This window comes from Lissotriton helveticus, chromosome 3_1 (assembly GCF_964261635.1).
Source record: "Lissotriton helveticus chromosome 3_1, aLisHel1.1, whole genome shotgun sequence".
Classification (NCBI taxonomy): domain Eukaryota; kingdom Metazoa; phylum Chordata; class Amphibia; order Caudata; family Salamandridae; genus Lissotriton; species Lissotriton helveticus.
This window is the reverse complement of record NC_136061.1, coordinates 579,811,506-579,834,353: the sequence shown is the minus strand read 5'-3', so window position 1 is coordinate 579,834,353 and position 22,848 is coordinate 579,811,506. Positions and strand designations below refer to the sequence as shown.

The 22,848-nt window shown below is 45.6% G+C and overlaps 1 protein-coding gene across 3 annotated transcripts in view; it reads left to right on the top strand.

Annotated features, from left to right (window-relative positions):
- Positions 1-1,799: 1,799 nt before the first annotated feature.
- The window catches only part of SUMO3 (small ubiquitin like modifier 3), a 35,857-nt gene continuing 14,808 nt past the window's right edge, over positions 1,800-22,848 (top strand). Inside the window, exons 1-2 of one of the 3 annotated variants that reach the window (XM_078680548.1) lie at positions 1,800-1,958; positions 9,733-9,861. In XM_078680548.1, the coding sequence (XP_078536674.1) occupies positions 1,938-1,958; positions 9,733-9,861 (150 nt within the window). In that variant the 5' untranslated portion in view covers positions 1,800-1,937. Of the gene's footprint in view, positions 1,959-2,156; positions 2,357-2,720; positions 2,855-9,732; positions 9,862-22,848 lie in introns of those variants that run through there. The other 2 variants (XM_078680547.1, XM_078680546.1) reach the window with 2 other exon arrangements.

Genomic DNA, 22,848 nt, shown 5'->3' with positions numbered 1-22,848 from the left:
TAGTACTTACTGTTGTGAACAGACTTCCACTTCTGCTACTAGTCTCAGACAGAGTCGAGTACAGTGACTGCTGCAGCTGGCACTCCACTGGCTGTGGCAGGCACTCAGTCCTGGCTGTCTTAGAGCCGAACGGGGGTCAGTAACGGAGTATGTGAGCCCAGACTAGAGCCACTGAGCCGCACAGGGGGTCTGTCCTTCGGCGGCCGCACAGCAGCAGTGTGTTCTCCCCGCACATGCAGCACCCGATGCAGCCCAGGCCTCTTATGACGCGCTGTGCCACGATATTCCCTCAGTGAGACTCTGAGTCTCACCGTCCATATTGACAGTCAGTCAGTGCCGTCCCGGCTGCGCGGTGTCCAACGCAGGCCGGGTAAAATAATTTACAGCGCACTCAGCTCAGGCTGGCTGCAGCAGCCAGCGCACCTAGTTTCAGTCTCTGGGATGGCCGATGGGGACATCGTATCGACACTGAGCAGCACAACTCTCCCAGAACTCTCCAGAACACCGAGCAGCACAACTCTCCAGTCGGTCGAGTCCCCAGCCGCTTCTCAGAGACCCTCACTGTCTGTCACGTGGTCAGCGCCAGGCGGGAATTAATGCAGGCAGAGGCAGCAGCCTGCCCTGGCACACCCTGGCGTTACGGTAGCCAGTTTCAGCTGTCAGCAAAGTGCAGCCAGTCTCAGTGGGCAAAATGCGTGACAATGCATTTCAGTGCGGTGTTGCGGAACACCACACAAATGCGTTAGCGTCACGCCTGATGCGTGATACTTGGCAGTACTGCTATTAAGTACCATAAGCTGTGTGTCTTTGTTTACCCCTCATTGCATGTAACTGTGAGGCGCCAGAGAGCACACACAGCCAAGATACTCCAACAAAAGGAGGCCTGATGGCCCCTTAACTTCGCCCTTCTTTTAGGGCCATCTGGAATTTAAAATAACAAAGCACTTTCCCCGCACAAAAGCAGACAATGTGCAGGTCTGAAACCTACACCAGCATGAATTCCACGTATTCTCGAGCTGCCTAAAGTCTTGGTTGAGTGGATGGTGCCTACACTGTGAGTGGACGCACTCTACCCACGTATAAACCGACTTGTGCCCTGCTTAAAAGGATGGTTACATGCAAAAATGATTCCCAAGTTGTTATATCTGGCTTAGTCTCCAAACCGATTTATGCCTTGAGACATACTGAGCAACCTTTTGTTAGACCATGCCTCTTGTAGTAATTGGTACTAGCTCAACCTGTTACGCAATGTTTGTGACTACTACAATGTATACCTTACTCCAACGCTCTTGGATTATTTAAATATACCTACAGCTTTGAAAAATGTAATTGTATGCCTTATATAATAAGCTCTATAGCACCTTTGGGCAAAATCCGCGCTGTATGAAAATGCATACATTATATATTGCGTTTTTCTCGGTACTCCGTACTTTAAACAGAATAGTTTTACGTTAGCAAGTTGTTCTGGAATATCATTCACAATCAACCTTTAAACATTGCATCACTGTTACATAATACGTCGCCTCCCAACTGTAAAGTATACTTGGAGGCAAGCAAACAAATTTTCTCACGCGCTGCGGCTGAACGGAAAAAAAAAAAATAAAGGCGTGGTCAACCCTGCCTGACTCTGGAATGGCAGCGGGTTGCCATTTTATAACCTGCGACATCGTTTTCTGAAACGAAGCGCGCTCCTTTTAGGAGTGTGTGCACGCGCTCCGTGAACGCGCATTGCAGCACGTGCTCTCGTGCAGCCCAATAACGGTAATCGGTGATAAGTTTCGAAGGGGGGGGTGGGTATGAAAGCGCGTGCACGAGGGTGCGGGGGATCGAGGGAAACGGCGCGGCCGCAGGAGTCGGACTGACGCTAAGCAGTAAACCTTTTTATAAAACACTCCACAATCACCAAGTTCACATCCCACCCGGTATCACCAGGCGCAATGTCTGAAGAGAAACCGAAGGTGAGCTTATCCTTTCGTGCTTTATAAAGGTTAGCATATATCGAATAGCACACCTAGTCCGCCAAGGTTGGTGACGCATGTTGTTCTTGTCCTGGGTACAGTTAACGTTTTCACATCTGAGCGCGAGCGCACCAAGGTGCCGTCTGCGGGGAGGAGGCGGGGGGCTAAATTCGATCCTTACACTCGCGCGGGAACACGGGGGCGGTGCTGAAGGGCAGCAGAGGTTTCACAGTTGCGCGCCTTCTCCATAGGCCGCGCGCGCTGAATTCGACAGTGTACCCAGGAGGTTGTCTCCTTTGGGCTTCCGTCCGCGTGTTGTACTGCCCGCCTACTCCCCTCCCTTCCTGCGCGCCTTTTCCCTGTCTGTCCCGGCGATGCGCGAGGAGGAAACCATGCAGGTGAGCGCAACTTTGAGTTGCGGATACAGTGGCGCAAGTGATTCGGAGCTTTTAGTTTGGTACGGTGCCTTGGTTGGAGAAGGGAAATAATCTCACGTGCTGTGTACTTCCGGTTGTGCCAAATGTTTATGATTTCCGCGAACTTCGCTCACTCACCCATCCATGTCTTTGTGTGAATTGCCCCAATGTATACGCGTGCCGAGCCCACTTTTGATGTTTGATCTTAGTTCTGGACCCATTCCACTAACGGAGTTTCTTCCCTACAAGAAGACTACCTGCAAGAAGCTTTCAAGCCAGAAAAGCAAAACAAATCAAACCATCACGGCCTGCACTCTGTTGTTTTCCTCCAAAACTCTACTAACCCCTTTGATAGAGCAGTAGTATATGGAGGTTTAGTTAATGCTTTCTAGCAGTTCGAGAGTATGGCGCAAACCATTGCACATGGTAGAAGAGTGCAACTTCATATACCTGAGTAATGCCAGCATAAGCGATGTTCAGGTGCGCCCTGTTATTATATTTGCTTCTTTCACTTGGCCGAGGTAAAAACATAAAGCATTGAAATGCACATTACCGATGTTTATCTTTTTCTTATTACGAACAGGCAGATATCTAACCAACATTAAACTCGCTGTTCAGTGAGGCACCTGCATCAGCTGTGTAGTGCAGCCGGTCTATCTCTCCCCACTCTTTCTGCTTTTCCTCCTCTCCACTTTTCTCGCTCTTTACTCTCCTTATTCACACTCCTTTCAGTCCTCATTTCTCGTCCACCTTATTTTCATAATAGGCTCTCGCACACTCTTCTGTCTGCTTTTCCTCCATTGCTTTTTCTTCTCTTAATTTCAATCGCTTTTCACCCGTCATTTCCCTGTGTGGTTCACTCTCCTTAGTAGCGTTTTCTTATACCTGTTCAACCTTCTCTCTTCCTTCTGTGCCCGCCTTTTGCTGTCTACTTTTTTCTCTCCATTTGTGTCCATGCTGCCTTTTGATTTGCCTTTCTCATACCTTCATCCTCACTCCTCCATTTTCTTTCTCACTAATGAAAGCTTTTGCAACTATAATTCTGGACCGTACTGGTAGATTGCTTCATGCACCACGTCAAAAACTGGTGAAGCACAAGTAAATAAAAGCAGAGCACTGAATGGAGCACAGAGCTCTGCAGTTGACAACAATTGAAACCCACCCACACTGAGAGGCCTTCCTGGTCTCCCAATAGACCACAAATGAAAATGAAAGCCCTAGTGGCCTTTTTTGGATACAATATTGCCTCAGTACCAAGAAACAGATTTCTTTACAGAGTACATTTCATTATTGACTTAAACAAGGGATGCTCTATCTAGAACCAAGTTTGGGATGTCTTACACATTGACTATACCTCGGCACTCTAATATTTATATTAATGCAATTTGCAATTTAATTAGTTTGTATGTGCCCGATGGCCAGTGCTAAATAACCGTATATCCAGAATTAACACATACATGAAAACACATCCTGATAATTACTCCAAGGAGAGAGTAGACAACACCATAAGATTTAGATACTTGTCTTATTCTATTTAATGTTGTTTCAATTTCCAAATTCTGTAGTATCAGACATAAAGAAACTGGGCATCAAGCTCCAAGAGATACAAAAGTAGTACATATGGTGTCAACAATTCATGTACTATATGAGACGTGATATTCACATTTAGATGCACAATTTGCTAAAACTTTTAAGCACTACAGAAAGACAGAAAGTGACGGCCACCTTGGAGGTCCTAGTCCCTTCCAAGTCGTGATGATCAAAGAACAGCAGATGACTGCCGACACTTGTTTCGTTAATTGTAATGTAACTTTCTCAAGGCTCACACTTGTGTATATTGTAAGAATTGATACAATGATAACCACGTGGGTATTTGCCTGTCTATGTACAAGTTCTGTAAGTTTAAATCTAATAATCCATGAACGATTTGTCTAGCCCCTTAGGCGATGTGGGGTACCATAGAGTATATGGTGTAATTTGATAAGATCCGTCGTAAAAATCTGGTATGTAAATATTTCACGCCTCGCTTCGCGTGTCAACACCAGTAAGGGTAATTTCTAATAACCATAAGTCTTGGTTCTTCAAATGTCAGCAAGTATGAATGGAAATTGTATTGAAAACAGCAAACAAGGACTATTGATATGTTCTTGCGAGAGGGAAACGTAGTATCGTACGGGGGAAGCCTTCAAATGTGGGCGGCGGCACATATGAAGGCTTGCCCCGGATGATACTACATTACAAGTAACGAAACACGTGTCTGCTGTCATCGGCTGTTCTTTGATCACGACTTGGAAGGCCCTAGGACTAGGACCTCCAACGTGGTCGTCACTTTGTCTTTCTGTAGTGCTTAAAAGTTTTAGCAAATTGTGCATCTAAATGTAAATATCACGTCTCATATAGTACATGCATTGTTGACACCATATGCACTACATTTGGATCTCTTGGAGCTTGAAGCCCAGAGTTTCTTTATGTCTGATACTACAGAATTTGGAAATTGAAACAACATTAAACAGAATAAGACAAGTATTTAAATCTTATGGTGTTCTCTTCTCTCTCCTTGGAGTAATTATCAGGATGTGTTTTCATGTATGAGTTAATTCTTGATATACGGTTATTTAGCACTGGCCATCTGGCACATACAAACTGATTAAATTGCAAATTGCATTAATATAAATATTAGCGTGCTGAGGTATAATCAATTTGTAAGACATTTAACATCAGGTATTTTTACCTGCTGACTGACATTCTTGGTAGTGGGATCCCTCTTTTACCTTGAGTGGCACCGTAATCTCTATACACCCTGAATTGTGAATATAAAACCTGTATACTTATGGAAGAATTTGATGTGCGACTTGTTTAAACCATCACTACCATTGTATGATATTGTCAAGTTTGGGGTGTATGGGGTTGTAGGTAATCGTTTGTGAGAGATTACACTGGCCACTTGGCTTTTACTTTCTCATTATGGTGTATTATACTTGGATTTGTATAGAGCTTACTACTCCGCTCAAAAGATGGAACAATTGAAAGTTTTACATCAAGTCAGTTGTATGTGTAGTTTTACAATATGGTGTGAGGAGAACATTTGGTGTAACATGCAATCTTAGGATTGAAAACTGTAGAAGGAAATTCATATCTCCAGTATAACACCCCGATATGGAATTACTATTGGCTGGGAGTCAAAAGAACATTAACATCCAAGTATTACAAAATCAAAATATTCTTTCAGAATGCATTAGGTACTTCAAAGTTGTTATTATTAGGCTGGCATTATTATATAATTCCCACAATAAATTATTAAATTATAAAAGTTTAAGAACATATCAAAACAAATCATTTAGATTGCGAACCAGATAACGCGTTTTGTTATGTTCTGCTGCTTCTTCAGGGCTATATTCCAATTTCTCATCCAACTCTTTTCTGAAATCTCAAGTAAGTAAATATCCACATTTGTAAAGCGCACAATCACCCGTTAGGGTCTCTAGGCGCTGGGGGCCGTCGGGAAGATTAAGCAAGCTATTGCCCAGAGTCACATGGTGCTGGGCTAATCTGCCGCCGGTGCCGGGGATCGAACCGTGATCCCCAGATTCCGGAGTCAGTCGCCCTGGCCGCAGCGCCACACCTCTTCCCTATTCTCAGAACACCCATTTCTAGGATTGCTTCCTGGACTTCAACATCTTCCTTGTGGCAACCATATTCCTCTTATTTACTGTGTACTTGATTTATTATTACATATCATGAATTTCCTTTTCCATATGCTTAATTTAGCCCCAATTACTTGTGAATACATACAGCATGCCACCTCGCCCAAGTCTAGATGTACTAATAGTGATGCATCACTGCATACTGACCACATCTGATCATTAGATAGGACCAGATCAATATCTCCGCATTCTGTCGGTGACCCATCCTCTACTGCGCCTGCATCCAGTTCAAACTTGGAAATTTGGTCTGGTTTTGTAATGCTTTGATGTCAATGTTTTTTTGATTTCCCCATTGGAGCGTTACTAATGAAATACTACATTATGGTAGGCTGTTTTTTTAGGGAATCAAGGTCAGGAGAGTGAGTCGGAGCAGGGCCAAGGTTCAGGAGCGGCTCGTGCAGGTAAGAGTGGTGGGATATGGTGGGTGGGGCAGGAGCTCGACAGACAATAGGGGACATCATTTATTTAATTTCCCCTCCTCGTCTGTTGAGTCCCCGCCTCACTACACTTCCCTGCACGGGCCGCTCCTGCCACGGTTGTTTATGTGGTACATACCTTTTTGAGCTTATTCAAGAAACACCAGTTTGGAAAGATGTAGAAGGAAACTAGTAAGAAAATAACTATGCCTGTGAGATAGTATTTCAGTATTTTTGATAGACACCAGCATTAGGCAAGCTGTCTTTTTGCCACATCTATTGATTTCTTTTGGGACGATAATGCCCCTTGCATGGTATATTGAAGTGTATCTGTTTCCTGGTATTATCTCTTAGTGTGTGCACAGATGCCTAGACCTGTCCCTGACAATGCAAGGTCCAGGACCTATCCTGTGGCCAAGAGGGGCACACTTAGCATTCCCCCAGAGTGGACAGAGGACTACTGTCCCAGTCTTGGGTTTAGCACATTAGGCAGTGGTAGAAGCATACATTGTTTTGGGATCTCGTATAGTTGACCAGGCCATTTTTAGGTCGAGCGACCTATCTCAATGCGCATGCGCATTGAGAGCGGGAGCTCGATCTATTGCGGCTTAAACAGAGCTTACCGAGATCAGGCGATTCCCAGGCGATTTCTTCCAGTGCACGTGAAAGCGCGTGCACAATGCCACCAGCCGCTTGCCTCGCATTACCACATCAAAGGCAAGGCGGCCTCGTCTCAGGCCCCTGCTGCTTCACACCCTCATGCCGCTCTCCCCGCTCCGCCCCCTCCCCTGCCCGCCGTGTCCACTTCACTTTGACGGCCGCAGGCCGTCTCTCGTGTTTCTGCTTGCTTATTATTATAATAACTTTTTTTGTAGGGCCCTGCTGCCACTAATAGCAGCCGGGCTGTAACTCTCCGTGTGAAAAGTGCTTTTGCTTCACTAATGTGATTTGTAGCAGCCCACCCCATCGGCACTTTGCTTTAATCCCCAAAAAGAGTGCTCTTTAATCGCCATTCCGCTCCAAAGTCTCTGCGTCATTCAAGTGTCGGACGGAGCGGAAAGCCTGCAGGAAAACACCCTTCAGCAGAACTGCGGGCAATAGAGCACGCCGTCCTCTGCAGCTCTGGTCCTCAGAAACATGCATGCCCCACCTCTCAATTTCGTGACAGTTCCCCAACAATACTCTGTCGCTGCTGAGCAGTGCCAGTACAGAAACCCCTAACAGCAGGAGTGAACCGCTCTGCAGCACGCCGACTGGCGCCCAGCTAGCAATAATAGACATTGCTTTCTGTGCTTTTTAAACAACCGACCACGGGAAAGCTTAGGCTCCCATTGCATATTTCTTCCCCTCTCCCTGTGCTCCCCCTCCCCCCAGCCCACACACTCATGCTCTGAGGCCTCAAGACCCCCCATCTCACCTCCCCCTCCGCATCTTGTGCCCATTTTGCAGCAAAGTTGACTCATTGGGCTACATCTCCCACAATTCAGCAATATTTTTCCTAACATAATTGTACAAGGGAAATTCAAGTAGACACAAAGGCAGAAAGACCGGAGCACAGATGCGATTTTTCTGGGACACGGTGTAATGTTCTTATTAATGCTTTATACAATGTCATTCATGATTTTGAGGCATCTTTTCATGAATGTTTGACTATTCTTTTATGCACCCCAAAATCCATTGTTTGCATACATTGTAATGGACCGGTGAAAGCGTTTATTTACCACTCTCTGTGGCCACTGCCCATGTCACAGGCTCATTTGTCCTTTCTTCGCCTTAACACAGAGGTGGCCTTTTATTAGCCATATTAAAGGCCATGCGTGTTCATTTGCTGGTTGTGAATGCAGGCGCCGTGGACTGCTGGTGTGAGTCTTAGAAGTGTGTCATTGCTCTGCAATCTTGACTTTGTCTAGGGATGCCGCACTTTACGGCAGTCATCAACAGGCCGTAATTATAGCCTTGGGCCCGTCGGCTTAATTACAGGGCCCGGGTTTTATGGGCTAGTTAGAGTGCAGGGTGGCCGTGTCTCACACCATGCCCTCCTGTGGGTATGGTGCCTCCTGAGCTCGGCTTGTGTTGGGTTACTGCTTCAATAGAAAGCATATGTATATATATTTATGGCTGCCAGTGTTATTAATAAACGGGCCCAATAAAACAAGGTACTTGAAGCAAAGCAATTAATAAAAGGACATTCACTCATTTATTACCATAGAAACACGCCAAAAATCCATGTCATTACCATTTGACAACACAATAACTAGTGTGAGAGAACACTGCTTACTGCAACACAGATGAAAACGGCTCTGCTACTGCAAGGCTTGTTCAATGTGGTTTCATCTCACTGCTGGATTTAGCCTTTTGTGCCCTTATGCATGCCTTCATTTCAAATACTACACGTAAAAAACACAGCAGGGCATGGAACATATGTGCAGCCTCGATTGTAAGTTATGGCCATTCCCTAGCGGGTAATATGTTGCATACCTGGGTATCTGAATATATTTTTTAAATGAACTAAAATCACATTTTATTTGTGAGTTTGACTGACTAATGGTTGTGAGAAAAGCATTGCTTAGGATAAATGTTTTCTCTTAGTTTGAAGCAGTTTTGTTGTGAATGCTTGCATCAACAAGCATTGGCATAGCCAATAGGTCTCACCTTTAGGACCTTATAAGTGTTTAGCCATGCAACAGTTAATGTTGTTGCACCAAGGATATTGTGCTGCATAACTAAATACTTATAAGGTCCCAAAGGCGAGACCTATTGGCTATGCCAATGCTTGTTACCCATGTCAGTAGGAGAGTGGCGTACTGGCCTGCTTGGGTAAAGTTCCACTATTCTATGGAAACCCAGAACTGCACGCTACCTCCTGTGTAAATGTGGATTGCATGTGTGGGTACAAGTGTAGCACGTGTGGTCATAGGACTGTGTTAGTGAGACCAGATTACTGAAACAATGGGATCTATTTAGCATGCCCCAGGTTGTAGTATGGCACAAGATGGAGGGAGAAAACAAGTTTATATCTTAAAACATTGCCCCTATTTACCCTTAAAGGCACAGAGACATGGTGATTTGCATAAAGACATTTCCTTTCAAACGAATTATTTGAAACGCAGTTTTTTGTGAGAAACTTAATTTATAATTTAGACGAAACACTTTTATATACGGAGATCCTATACAGGTTAGTCTTACCATCGCTAGGTCTTAGTGGCATGTTTTAATTGACTTCCTTTTTGTGTTTCAGGAAGGAGTGAAAACTGAGAATGACCACATTAACCTTAAGGTAGCAGGCCAGGATGGATCGGTGGTCCAGTTTAAAATTAAGCGCTACACACCTCTAAATAAACTAATGAAAGCCTACTGTGATCGACAGGTAATATTCAACACTGAGTTCGGAGTTACTTTGATAAAGAGATATTTTAACCCAAAGTTGTTTTTTACCAGAAACCTCATACGGGGTTGTTTGGGCTGCAAGGGAGGTGCTATGTGTATATATTCATTTTCACTTGAAGGTATGTATATGCCTTTCATCTTAGTCTTTGTTCAGAGGAAGAAACCATTGTAGCAAATATAATTTGTATTATCTGCAGCTAATCTTCAGAGAGAGTCACTGTAAGGTTAGTGGTATGTTTTTTTGCCTTTGCTAATGAGCGCATTTTGTAAAACTTTAATTTAATTAGAATTGCACCTTCTCCTTTTGAATGTTTTGGGCCTTCACATGTTTATATACATTTTCTAGTTTGTTTAGATTTAAAGTAAGAGCTCTCATTAGGACTTTGAGCAGGAACGGATTTACTAAGTTCCTCACCCCAAATAGATGCAGTTGGAAGTTTAAATCTAAATTTGGTATCTGGACGTTTTCCAGACCTGCCTTAAAGAATTCACCACCATTATTATCTTACAAGAAATTGAGGTGCTTCTGAAGGGGGAGAGGCCATCCATAGTTACAAGGCTTCCCCCTGAGCATAGCTAGAGCTCACCTCTGACCCTCTCCCAAAACGCAGTTGTCCTGGTTGCACACCCTGTGATTAACATTAGCAGTGCTGAGCTTTCAACACAGGAACTGGGAACCCATTTTGGTTCATTGTCAGGGGTGGACAATTTACCATAGCTGTTGTGATATTTTTTTTTTTTAGATTTTAAGTCCAAATCTCTTTGAGCTTTTTCTCTTTAATTTAGGAAGCTGTCTTGTTTTTTACAGTTGTGATCATTTTTCATGATATAAAGAAACCAAAGTGTTTTGTGATGTATTTGGAAGGCAAGTTCTTCATCCAGTTGAATGTAGAGCATAGGAGGTAAACTCTCTAGTTTGTGTGTGGGCCTTATTTTTCAGCCAGAGCCTGATAACTCACACCAGGACTCTAAATGTGTCAAATTGGCTGGATTATTTCCAGCACACATACCCAACATTTCATAAGTCATCACATTTTATCAACATTCAGACTACATTCTGTGACATAATCACTTAGCTTGTGCAAACACCAGCACAAGCTAAGTGATGCTACATTACACTGATGCTACAATAGCCAATTACTAAGGGATGCTACATTACCCAATACTCTTACACACAGAGCAAACCTGCTGCATCACACCACTACACATGCCTCTAAGCATGTAATGCAAGTGAGATCTGAATTTAGCATGATGGCTGATTACCTCTTTGTTTGGCTTGAGATTACTCTGTGTATCCAGGGGGGAAAGGAGTGTGGTTTGACAAGGTGACACAAAACCAGCTTGTTTTCCGAGTTTTACATCGTTAGACTAGCATGTGTAACAATATTGATATAATTGATATTGATATATACTTAAAGTGAACAACATTATAGAGAAGGGGGCAGTAGTATAAGTGCACCTGAATGTGAAGCTCTTTTTTGCTCTATTAAACTTTTAACTGAGAGCTCACAATGGAAGCAATATTTTATACTGTACACGGAACTTCAATAATGTTGTTTGTTCCTAACTAAATTTGCACAATAATCTAGTAAAGGGGATTTTTTAATATTACCACTATCTTGATACTTGGGAATTATTGCTTGTTGCAAAGCTTCTGAGTTCTGGGGCCCTTGATATGAGAACCAGCTGTGACCTTGTTAAACCAGTTATACCTTTTATGTGCCGCCAATTTTATGGGCTAAAGCTCCATTCTAAATTGTGCCTTCAAGAAACCATTGTCCAATTCACAAAATAAAGTCTGTATATATTTATATCTACCTGTCTTTGAGTACTGTTTAAATTGTCCCTTAATTTGCATGAGCCATGAACACACTCTGCTTGTGCTGGATCTTCCAGTTCTGTAAAGAAACATTGTCAATAGTAGGGTAAGTTTTCTCTCTCTGTTCCTTTAATAAAACACGTTTCATTTGGATACTGTTGAAGACTGAAATAAGCATTCTGGTAATCCTCTATAAAATTAGACAAATGAAGACGTGCCACCATGCCTAGCCCTTCCCATACACCACTCGAGTTTCACGAAGTTTTACTGTCTCAGCTTTGCCAATAGTCAGTCAGTTGATTTTAATCTTCCCGAGCAGTAAGGAGGCTCTCAATACAGTTTAATTTTTTGCCATATTTTTCACTGAAAAGTTTAAGCTGCTCTACCTATTTATTTATTTATTTTTGTGGCGTCACATATCATAGGGCATCCTCATAATAGCAAATAATTTATGAAGGTTTGATCTATTTTCCTCTGCTGTTTATGGAGGACTGCTCATCACCTGCTTCCCGACTATGAGCCTGATATCTTTAACAGAAACTTCCCCTTTAGTGGGAAGTCTAGACAGGCCAAATGTTCCGTGGTCTGATTTCGGTAGATTGCATTAGTCAGTAAATAACTTCTATTGATTATTGTGCACTCTGTATTACTCTTAAATTACTCCAGTTTAAAACACATGCATGCATCTATGGGTGTGTATGTTGTCTGACCTACACATACTTAACTTACAATACTGCCAAATATATTGATACATTGGACCCCCGAGAGCACTGCGAAAGAATATATCAAACAAAATAAACATATAGCTTTCACAAAATATATTGAACTTTATCCTCTTTATATCTTAAACCATAAAAGCGCGTTATTCTTTTCTAATACAAAGACCACTCCTGTAATCTACAACATTTCTGTTAATATCATTCTGATTACTGGAAATATCAAATTACTTCATAAAATCAAACATGAATTCCTGTGATTACAATCATTTTATTTAAAACTCTTTTTATTGAGGTTGAAGACCAAACAGTGGCCAACGTAGTCGCACATCAGGGTTACAAAGGCGCACAGTAGATCATACAGTGTGTACATCCTTACATCAATATCGTGGCAACAAGACTGCAATACAGTGAATCACTTATACCTCAAGTACCAATCGTCGAGGCTGTGTGGGTTCAGAAATGTTACCTCTGTAATCATTCCATTTGTCCCATACCTCCCCCCATTTTTTTAGGGCACCCCCGGGCTGCATACGCCGTTCTTTCCTGGAGCATGCACCAGTCCATGTCCCGTTTCCATTCGGTGAGTCTTGGTGGCTTGACTGCCCCCCAGTATCTCGCAATGTTACGCTTAGCTACCACCTGACCAAGCGTTACCCAGAGCCTTCCCCTCGCCGGCAGGTCCGTTGGCTCCCAGATGTTTAAGATGCAACGCTTCGCCTCAGGACGCAACCGTACCCCCCAAACAGCTTGCAAACATCGTACCACCTTTGCCCAATAGGTCTGCAGTACCGGACACTCCCATATCATGTGGAAGGAGCCAGCCATCCCGCACCCCCTCCTACAACCATCATCCTCACTTCTACCCATTCTTTTCAGCCTGGTGCTTGAAATGTACACTCTGTGTAAAATTTTTAATTGGATGAGCCGCAGCCTGGATGATAGCCACCTCCTTAGGGGAGGCCAGCGCACCCCTCCACTCCTCCTCGTCGATTTCCAGACCGTCCGCCTCCCTTTAAGGCCCAAAAGTAAGTCAGGGAGATTATTGATCAATTTCTTGTAAGTGAGTGAGATGTGCGTGTTCCTGTATGTGCCCATCTAGCAGCCTATACTCCAGGGGGGAGGCTTGTGGGGGCATCGTACCATGTGGGATGTTCTTTTGAAGGGAGTGCCTGACCTGCAGGTACCTAAAGTACTCAGTGTTTGCGAGGTCAAATGTATTTTGTAGGGATGTGAAGGATTTAACCCCGCCAGAGTCCCAGAGATCTTGGACCTGAGAGATACCAATGAGGTCCGCTTGTGGGGGCATCGTACCATGTGGGATGTTCTTTTGAAGGGAGTGCCTGACCTGCAGGTACCTAAAGTACTCCGTGTTTGCGAGGTCAAATGTATTTTGTAGGGATGTGAAGGATTTACCCCGCCAGAGTCCCAGAGATCTTTGACCAGAGAGATACCAATGAGGTCCCAGTTCCAGAACCCCTTGGTGCGACCCAGGAGGCCCAGCCGCTCAGAGACCCAGAGTGGGGTGGCCAAAGTGAGAGTGTTAAACCAACCCATCTTACGTTGGACAATGTGCCACAGTTGCACCGAGTGACAAGTCGGCCCTGTAAGTTCGTATCTGGCGGGTCTTCAATAGAGTGCTGCTTCAAAGTCCCCCCGGTATGAGTCACCTGTCCATTCCGTACCCAGGGTCATTGCCGTCACAGTAGGTACCTTGATTAATAGCCGAAAGATGTGCGGCCCAATAGTACCTGTGGATATCGGGTAGGGCAATCCCTCCATCGTACCACCCAAGAGTTCGTTTCTGCAGGGCTATTCGGAGAGCACCAGACCACAGAAGGTTTCTCTGCGCCGCCTCAATAGCTACGAGGTATGATGACTGTACAAGATCGGGGTAGTTTTGCAGGGCGTAGAGGAACCTGGGCAGCGACATCAATTTAAATAGTGCCGTCCGGCCCAACAGGGACACGGGGAGCTTTTGCCAGGTGGCGGAGTCATGCCTGAGCCGCTGAAGGGGCGGGAGTAGGTTCCTTTTAAAAAAAAAAAAATATATCTATATTGAGATGTTACGATGAGTGAGGTAAAATCGAAACCCATATATCACATTTGCGTAGTCAGAGTAAATACATTAACAACAATAAATAGCAAATATTAAAAGACACAAAGTTAAGAGAAAATTCATAACATTGCAGGCCCAATAAATATGTGCACTGGAATGGCTAGATCATATGCTCGTTTCCTCCTAACTTTTTTCTTACATCATCGTCTAGATTCGCTCCATTTCCTAAGCGGGGCCCAGATCTTTCTGCCCATTTCCCGGGTTTTCTTTCCCTTAAAATCATACAAACATTCTTCTATATTATATATTCCTAAAAACCTATTTAGCCACATCTGAAAGGTGGGTACAGTTGTATCCTTCCAACCAGCAGAAATTAGTATCCGCAGTACAGCTACTGAGATAAAAACCTGGGCTTCTGGTCCCCCGTCTGCCCTCAGCTTGCCATCGGTACCTAATAAAACCACAGTAGGGGATAGAACAATGTTTTGTTCTAGCAGCCCCTCCAGAAACAGCTGTATCTCCCTAAGAACTGGAGCGAACTTTGGGCAGCGGTAAAACATATGAAGTAGATCTGCTGGACTCATGTTACACCTAGGGCAGCTGTCATTGTCTCTTACTCCCCAGCTACACAATTTAGCGGGGGTATATTATAAATTAAAAAGGGTTTTATAATGTTGGGCCCTCAGATTTGAGGAACGAAAGATTTTTTTGTTCACGACTAAGGCAAGATCTAGTTCCACATCGGGATCGCCAATTTGCTGAGCCAAAGTAGTTCCAGTTTTTTCCATATCGTCCTCAAGCTCTTGTAGTAGGAAATTATACCCTATGCTAATTTCCCCCCCCCCCCCCCTTTCTCAGGTAATCGACTATAGGATTGGACAGAGGGAGAGAGATTCTGGGCCTGATTGAACGAAGTGTTTGGCAGATTTGGCTATATAATAGCCATTGGCTTGCTGGAATACCAAATTTCAGTTGTAGTCTATCAAAGCCAAGAATATCATTACCTTCCGTAACATCCCCCAGGCACTTTACACCCTGCTCCTTCCAAAGTAGACTATTTCTATTTTGCCCTAGATTAGGGAAGAGGTTACAGTTTCAGAGATCAATATCTCGGTTGATTTTTGGGATATTCAGGTATTTCATAACCGACTTCCATGTCCCCCAAGCCCCCAACAGAGTCTTAAATCTAGCTCTCTTATAATACCTACGATCAACTTCACACGTTAATATACCCACAGCCTTTCTCCCCAATAAGAGCTCGAAGATGGAGGGAAGTACAATGTTAGCGGGCTGGGCTTCTGATATTACAGGGTCATGCTGAAACAAGATGTTCATTTGCACCAATAAACACGTCCAGTGATACAGCCTGAGGTTGGGCATCGCCAAACCACCCCTCGCCAGTGGTAGTGACATATGAGCAATCGATCGTCTAATTTTTCCATATTGCCAAATAAAACGAATAAATGCTGTTTCTATTTTCCTAATCATCCCCTCTTCCAGTAACAAAGGGATAGCGCGAAACAGATAGAGGATCTTGGGAAACATAGTCATTTTAAGCACGTTTACCCTGCCTATCAATGATAAATGCATGGCATCAATCCTTTTCAGACCATTTTCAATCGGATCTATCAGGGGTATATAGTTGTCGGCGATGATCTTATCCACGTTAGCGTTCACCTTAACACCCAAATATACTGCGGATTCCATATATCTTTGGTCCACCTTAGTGATGTTATTCTTGCAGATTATCTGTTTTTTCCTAATTCAGGCGATAGCCTGAATGTACACCAAAGACCTTGGCCAATTGAGAAAGCTTAACCATTTCTTGTTGCGGATCTGTGGTTATAATTGCCAGATCGTCGGCGTATGCCAATAGTTTCGTAGTATGTCCATTAAGTACTACTGGAGTGATCTGTTCCGAAGCCAAAAATCTTTGGATGATTGGATCAATATACAGTGAAAACAAGATCAGAGAGCAGGGGCAGCCTTGTCGGGTACCCCTTTTAATTAATATTTCCTCCGATCGTTGACCCATGACCGTAACCCTTGCCACCGGGTCTCTGTACATCGCCTTGATAGCTCTCATACTCTTATCCCCAAAACCCCTTCCTGCCAGAATGCCCCACAGAAACTCCCAGACCACGCGGTCAAATGCTTTCTCTGCGTCGAGGAGGATCATGGCCATCTCTCCTCCCCTGGCAGCATGGGCATCAAACAAGGTGATAGCGCGTCTTATATGATCCGTAGTGCCTCTACCAGGCACAAACCCATGCTGCCAAGGGGAAACGAGTCGGCCAATGACCCCCCCCCCCCATTCTTTTCGCCCAGATCTTGGAATATATTTTCGTATCCGCATTTATAAGCGAAATTGGGCGATATGAGCCTGGGTTGGTTTTAATTTTACCCTTTTTATGGAATATAACAATGTTTGTCTCCCTCCAGGAATCTGGGATTATGCCTGTGCATATTATGCCATTAAATAAATCCAGGAGCATTGGGGCAATCTCTTCCTCCAAGCATTTGTATACCTCTAGGGGGATTCCGTTGGGGCCTGCAGCCTTACCAGCGGCCAGATCCCGCAGCGCCATTCTAATCTCAGACAGGGTCAGGTCCTGTTCCAGAATCTCCCTACTACAACTATCTAGTGCAGGACCGCCATCCTCAAATTCTGGGGTTTGAGCATGCGTCCCACCCTCCTCATCATACAGTTTTTGGTAAAAGGTTTGAAAAACTCTTAAGATATCCTTTGGCTCAGTATAATCAATACCATCTTCCTGTATGCTGACAATCGAATTTTTGGACCCCTCCTGCCTGATCCGGAGTGCCAATGCCCTTCCTGCCTGCTCACCCGTCTCATAGCGTTTTGCCCTGGAGGACTGAAATTCCCTGGTCTCCTTCTGTGCCACTACTTCCTGAAGATCTGCTTTGATAGTGGCCATTCTATTTAGGCTTACCTGGCTATCGATCCCCTGGACAATTTCCTTGATATGCTGTTCTTCTACCACTGCCAGCTCCCTTATCAGAGTCTCGTTCTTCTTCTTGTCTTCCTTCCTCAGTCGGGCTGAGCAACTTATTGTTTCACCCCTTAAAGAGGCCTTGAAAGCTTCCCAAACTCCGTTGCGGGATGTACTATAGCGATTTGCCTCATAAAACTCCTTTGCCCATTGTTTGAGATGCCGAACAAACCTGTCATCCGAAAGAAGTCTTCTCTCAAATGACCAGCTTGTTTGTTTTCTCTCGACCCTATCTACTTCACAGGTTAAAATCAGCGGGTTATGATCCGATATCAATTTAGGTAATTTACATATATTTACTTTGCTAAGTTTCTCTGCTGATATCAAAAAATAATCCAGCGTAAAATATTTCTGACATGGGTAAGAATAATAAGTAAAGCCCGGGTCAGTAGGTTCCTTAGCGTTCCAGACATCCTTCAGCCCATGTGATTCCTTAAGTGAAGCCAAGGCCCTAAGCACCCTTGGTTTACGCCCTGAATAGCTGTCTATCTTATTCCAGTCAACTGAAATATTCAGGTCCCCACACATGATAACCGGTGTTGGCCAGTTTGCCAACTCCCCCTCTAGTAGATCGAACACATCCGGTTCATCATGATTTGAGCCATATACTGTGCAAATCGTATATCCCAGAGTCAGTTTGACTAATAACCATCTCCCTGAACTATCAGCCTTGAATCTCCTGGCCCCTCATAGAGTTTGTTTAGTCAGAATGGCGACCCCCCTAACTGAAGAAGTCTGTGAGGAGCAGGCCAGTAGCTCATATCCCCCTAGGTTTAATAGATTTATTTTTTGCCAGGGGAGATGGGTCTCTTGTAGACACAGGATATCGATATTATTGAATTTGACGAAGTGACCCAGTCTTTGGCGCTTTCTCCAGTCATTAAGCCCTCCAATATTGAGGGTAGAAATTTTAATGCATGACATAATCTTGAATAAAACTTCTCCAGCACGAAAGAACTGTCCAAAAAGTATCCATTATCGTCATTGAAAACCTCCGATTGAAACCAAATACCTCGTTACACCATAACATCTAATTTTTATTTATTTTCCCCTTCGCCCCCTCCCACCCCTCGCACCCCCACCCTCCCCAACCCACCCTTCCCCCCCGGCTCCCCCTCCCACACTGGTGAGGCACTCAGACCTGGTCTGTGCGCGTGATGGAACGCAATTGAAGCAGTGGAGATGAACAAACTAACCAAAAGTGTATACCAAACCCTGAATATGAAAACACCTGTTAAATACCTAAGAGCCACCCAAGGACCACTCCCCCGACAGCCATGATTCGCACTCAATGGACAACTTATCGAACAACTCAGCTTCTCTTAAACATCCCGAAGATTTAGAAGGTACAGTTTGAACGAAATCAGGCCCCGAGAGAGTCTAAATATTCTCTGGCCTTGATTTCAGATGCAAAATACAGGGTCTTTCCACCATTTATAATTTTCAGTTGAGCCGGGTTAATCAGATATGCTTGCATCCTCTTATCTTGTAAAGGTTTTATCAGCTGTCTCAGTCTCCATCGCCTCTCCACCATTATATGACAGAAGTCGGGGCGAACAAAGAATGATATCCCTTCAACAGCCCTTTTTGAGTCTGGTCTTGCCCTCTCTGCTATAGCCTGTCTCAGCACAAAATTGCCCAAGAAGATTAAAATAGCTCTTGGTTTGTCCCCTTCCTTTGCGTGCTTGCCTAGTCTAAACGGGGTGCGGTGGGCCCTCTGAATTTCGTCTGACCAATTCCAGCCAAGCAGATCTGTAAATGCTTTCTCGAAGAGCTTGATGATAAATGCTCTCGCGTCGGCCCCCTCTGGCACACCCAAGATTCGGAGGTTATTCCGCCTCTGCCTGTTCTCCAAATCCTCCAACTTCCATTGGATATCCGTTATTTGAGCATTTTGGGAGTCTACCTTGCTAGTGGCGGCAGCCGCCTCCGTCTCTGTTGAGACTACTCTTTCCTCAAGATTGGATACTCGATCTCCTAAATTGACGCACACTTTAGACATTTTCCTTAAAGCCGCCTGCATCTTTTTAACAGCGGTCTGTGCCTTGCGACTGTCCTGTCTAGTTTCTTCTCTGTGCGTGATTATCTCCCGATGGATCATCTCTAGAAGTGACATCTGCGCGGCTTCTCTGTGTGGGCTCCCGATTAATGGCATGGCTGAGGAGTGATCCCAGCTGAGCTCCTGCGTTTTAGTACCGGCGGGTGGTTTTGCTGCATGTATTCGTGGCTCATGCACATGCTCTAGTCCGCTTTCTGAGTCTGAATCACTCCCTTCCTGTACAGAGCTATCATCTTCCGACCACTCGCCTCCTTCTGATACAGAGAAAAAGCACTCGCTTGGGACTTTTTCTTTCTCCCTCAGTTTATCAGAGTCAGAGCTTGCAGCATTATTTATTATCCCGGGCTCCTGTGTTCCTTCTGATTCCAGCACTAACTTGGGTAGATCCTCAGTGCCTTTTGTTACCAAATCCCCAAGATTTCCTGGATCTACATTTTCCATCGTTACGGCTACTTCTTGAGTTATTTCAACTCCTTGCAGCGTTTTTTCTAAGTCTTTAAGTAGCTCATCGGTGTCTTCTGGAGTCTGAAGGGGAACATAAGGTGAACACCGCGAGGGAGGGGGTACTCCCACAAGCCCCCCCTCCCCCCCCCCCATGACCTCAGCTAGCAAAACAGCATTTTCCGATGCTTTTTCCTGGCCCCATCCTCTGACATTTCTTTAATTTTTAGACCCTTTTCTTTACCCATTTTAGCAAAGATATTGGCGATAGGGGTGCCAGTCTGCTTAGTTTTGGCTGACTGGTTCTGTTTCCTTACCGGGGGTGATTGTCTCTTCTGCCGACTATCCTCCTCCTCTTCTGCCGACTATCCTCCTCCTCTGTTTCAGCTGCCGCCTCGGCCGCCGCTTTCCTTTTCAGAGCAGCCTTAGATCCAGTGTTCTGTTTGGGGGCCATACCGCTGCGCACCCGTTTTCGTATCCTCTGCTTGCCACGTACGGCTCCTGCCGGTTCAGGTGTCACTGCCGCTTCAGCTGCAAGCTCTGACTCGTACCTCGAACTCTGCCTCCCTGAGCAGGCTCTGCTTCTGGACGCGAGCACTCTCACCGCCAGCGTCAGCACCCGCAGCAGCCGTCCAATGGGTCCACGGCAGGTAAGGGGAAGAAAGATGGGTCACTCCACGCCGTTCTTTTTCCCCGTTTCTTAGCCTCTTGATATTGATTTTAGTTTTAGTTTCCTTTCCAAGTAATCGGAGTAATTATGTGCGGCATGTGGGGTTCCTTGTAGCAGCGTTTCTATCCGTAATCAGGACTTCCACCAGCATCCCCACTGCTTCATTGCAACGGCCGTCCTAAGCAGCCGCCATCTTTTCTCCGGGGCGGGAGTTGGTTCCTGTCGTACATGGCGGCCTTGTCCTTGGAGACAAAGACGCCCAAGTATGTGAAGCCCTCAGTGACCACCTTAATAGGACACTCACGTGGAAGCACAGGGGGCTACCGTGAAGAACGTAGAGTAGTGACTTACTCCAGTTGATGCTATAACCGGAGTTCCTACCGAAGTTTGTAAAAATGTTAAGCGCTACAATTAGCGACCTCCGGGGCCGTGAGAGGTATAGGAGGATGTCGTCGGGGTACAACGAGATCCTGTCCTCCCAGCAGTCTGCCCACCGAAGCCCCTTTAGGGAAACGTCTTGCCTGATCCAGGTGGCCAGTGGCTCAAGGGGTAGGGCAAACCGAAGGGGCGAGAGCGGGCACCCCTGGCGTGTCCCCCTCTCGAGGGTGAAGGCCTCTGAGACTTTGTTGTTTACGACCACCTGGGCTAGTGGCTCTGACTAGAGGAGCCACTCACCCAGGAAATGAAACTTGGGCCGAAACCCATTTTACGAAGGACCGCCATCATGAATGTCCATTCAAGGGTGTCGAACGCCATTGTGGCATCGAGCGATACCACTACCGCATCTTCTCGTATCGTATGGCATCTCCCCATCACCCCATTGAGTCGACGGAGATTAAGTGCCGTGTTACGGTGGGGCCTGAATCCCAATTGGTCCGGATGGACCAATGTGGTGAGGACCGGCTGAAGTCTATTGGCCAAGACTTTCGCTAATATCTTGGGTTCTGCGTTCAACAGGGAGATAGGCCTATATGAGGCACAAAACTCCCTGGGTATCCCCTCCTTAGGAATTGCCACGATCGTGGCCAGTCGTTGGTCGCGGGGCAGTGTCCCCTTGGATTTGCTTTCGTCAAACATTCGCTTACGGTAGGGGCTGATACTATCAGGTTTGAGCTTGTAGAGCTCAATCGAAAGGCTGTTGGGCCCAGGCAGGCGCCTTACCGGGACGGAGATCTCAGATTGCTCGCTCCACCTCCGCCGTGGTGAGCGGTGCCTCCAGGAGGTCGCGTTCCACGTCGGAGAGGGCCAGCATCCTGAGGTCCGCTAATAATGCAACTGAGTCTTCCTCCGGGCGATCCGACCCCCTGCTATACACTGTTTTGAAATGACGGGCGATTTCAGCGACAATGTCGTGCGGTTCTGTAACTATAGTGCCCTCTGCTGTTTAAAGCTCAGCCACCACCTTACTGGCCTGTTGTTTTTTGTGAAGCCAGGCCAGGAGCTTACCCGCTTTATCTCCCTGGTCGTATATCCTGCCCTCCCTAGTGGTGGCCATCTTTTTAGCTGCCTCTATCAAAATTGCCTGGTACTCCGCGGTCTTAAGGGACCGCCCCGGGTGTATCCTCTCTACGCGCCACCTCCTCCAGCGTCCCAAGGTCGGCCTCGACCGTAGCCAACTGCGCCTCCCTGTCTTTGCGTCGGCAGGCAATTGCCGAAAGGGCCTCACCTATGAGGACCGTTTTAAAGGCTTCCCATAGTGTCACAGCCGATTCCACCGTCGTTGCTTTCGAAATAATTAGCTATCGAGATGGTAAGTGCCTTACGGAGGTCCTCATTCCGGAGATACCAGGCATTAATAGGCGCGATGCACCACTCCCGCCTATTCCCAACTGTGAGGTGGGCCATAACTAGTGAGTGGTCAGAGATACCACTTGCCAGGTGTGTGACGTTGCGCACCTCTGTCGCGGTGTAGGGCGGTGAGGATATGATCCAGGTGGGAGAAAGAGTGGTGCGGCCCCGAAAAGAAAGTATACTGTGTGTCCGTCGGGTGTGCCGGACGATACACATCAGTGAGGCCAAATGTCTCAAGGAAGTCCCCCAGCCATCTCTGCCCCCGGAGTATGTCCCTGGGCGGATACCTGTCCAGTGTGCCCGAAACTACTGCGTTGAAGTCACCCCTTACGAATAACTGCCCATCTGGGAGGGAAAGGAGGAGTTTACCCAGGTATTACACTCATTTTAAAATAGAA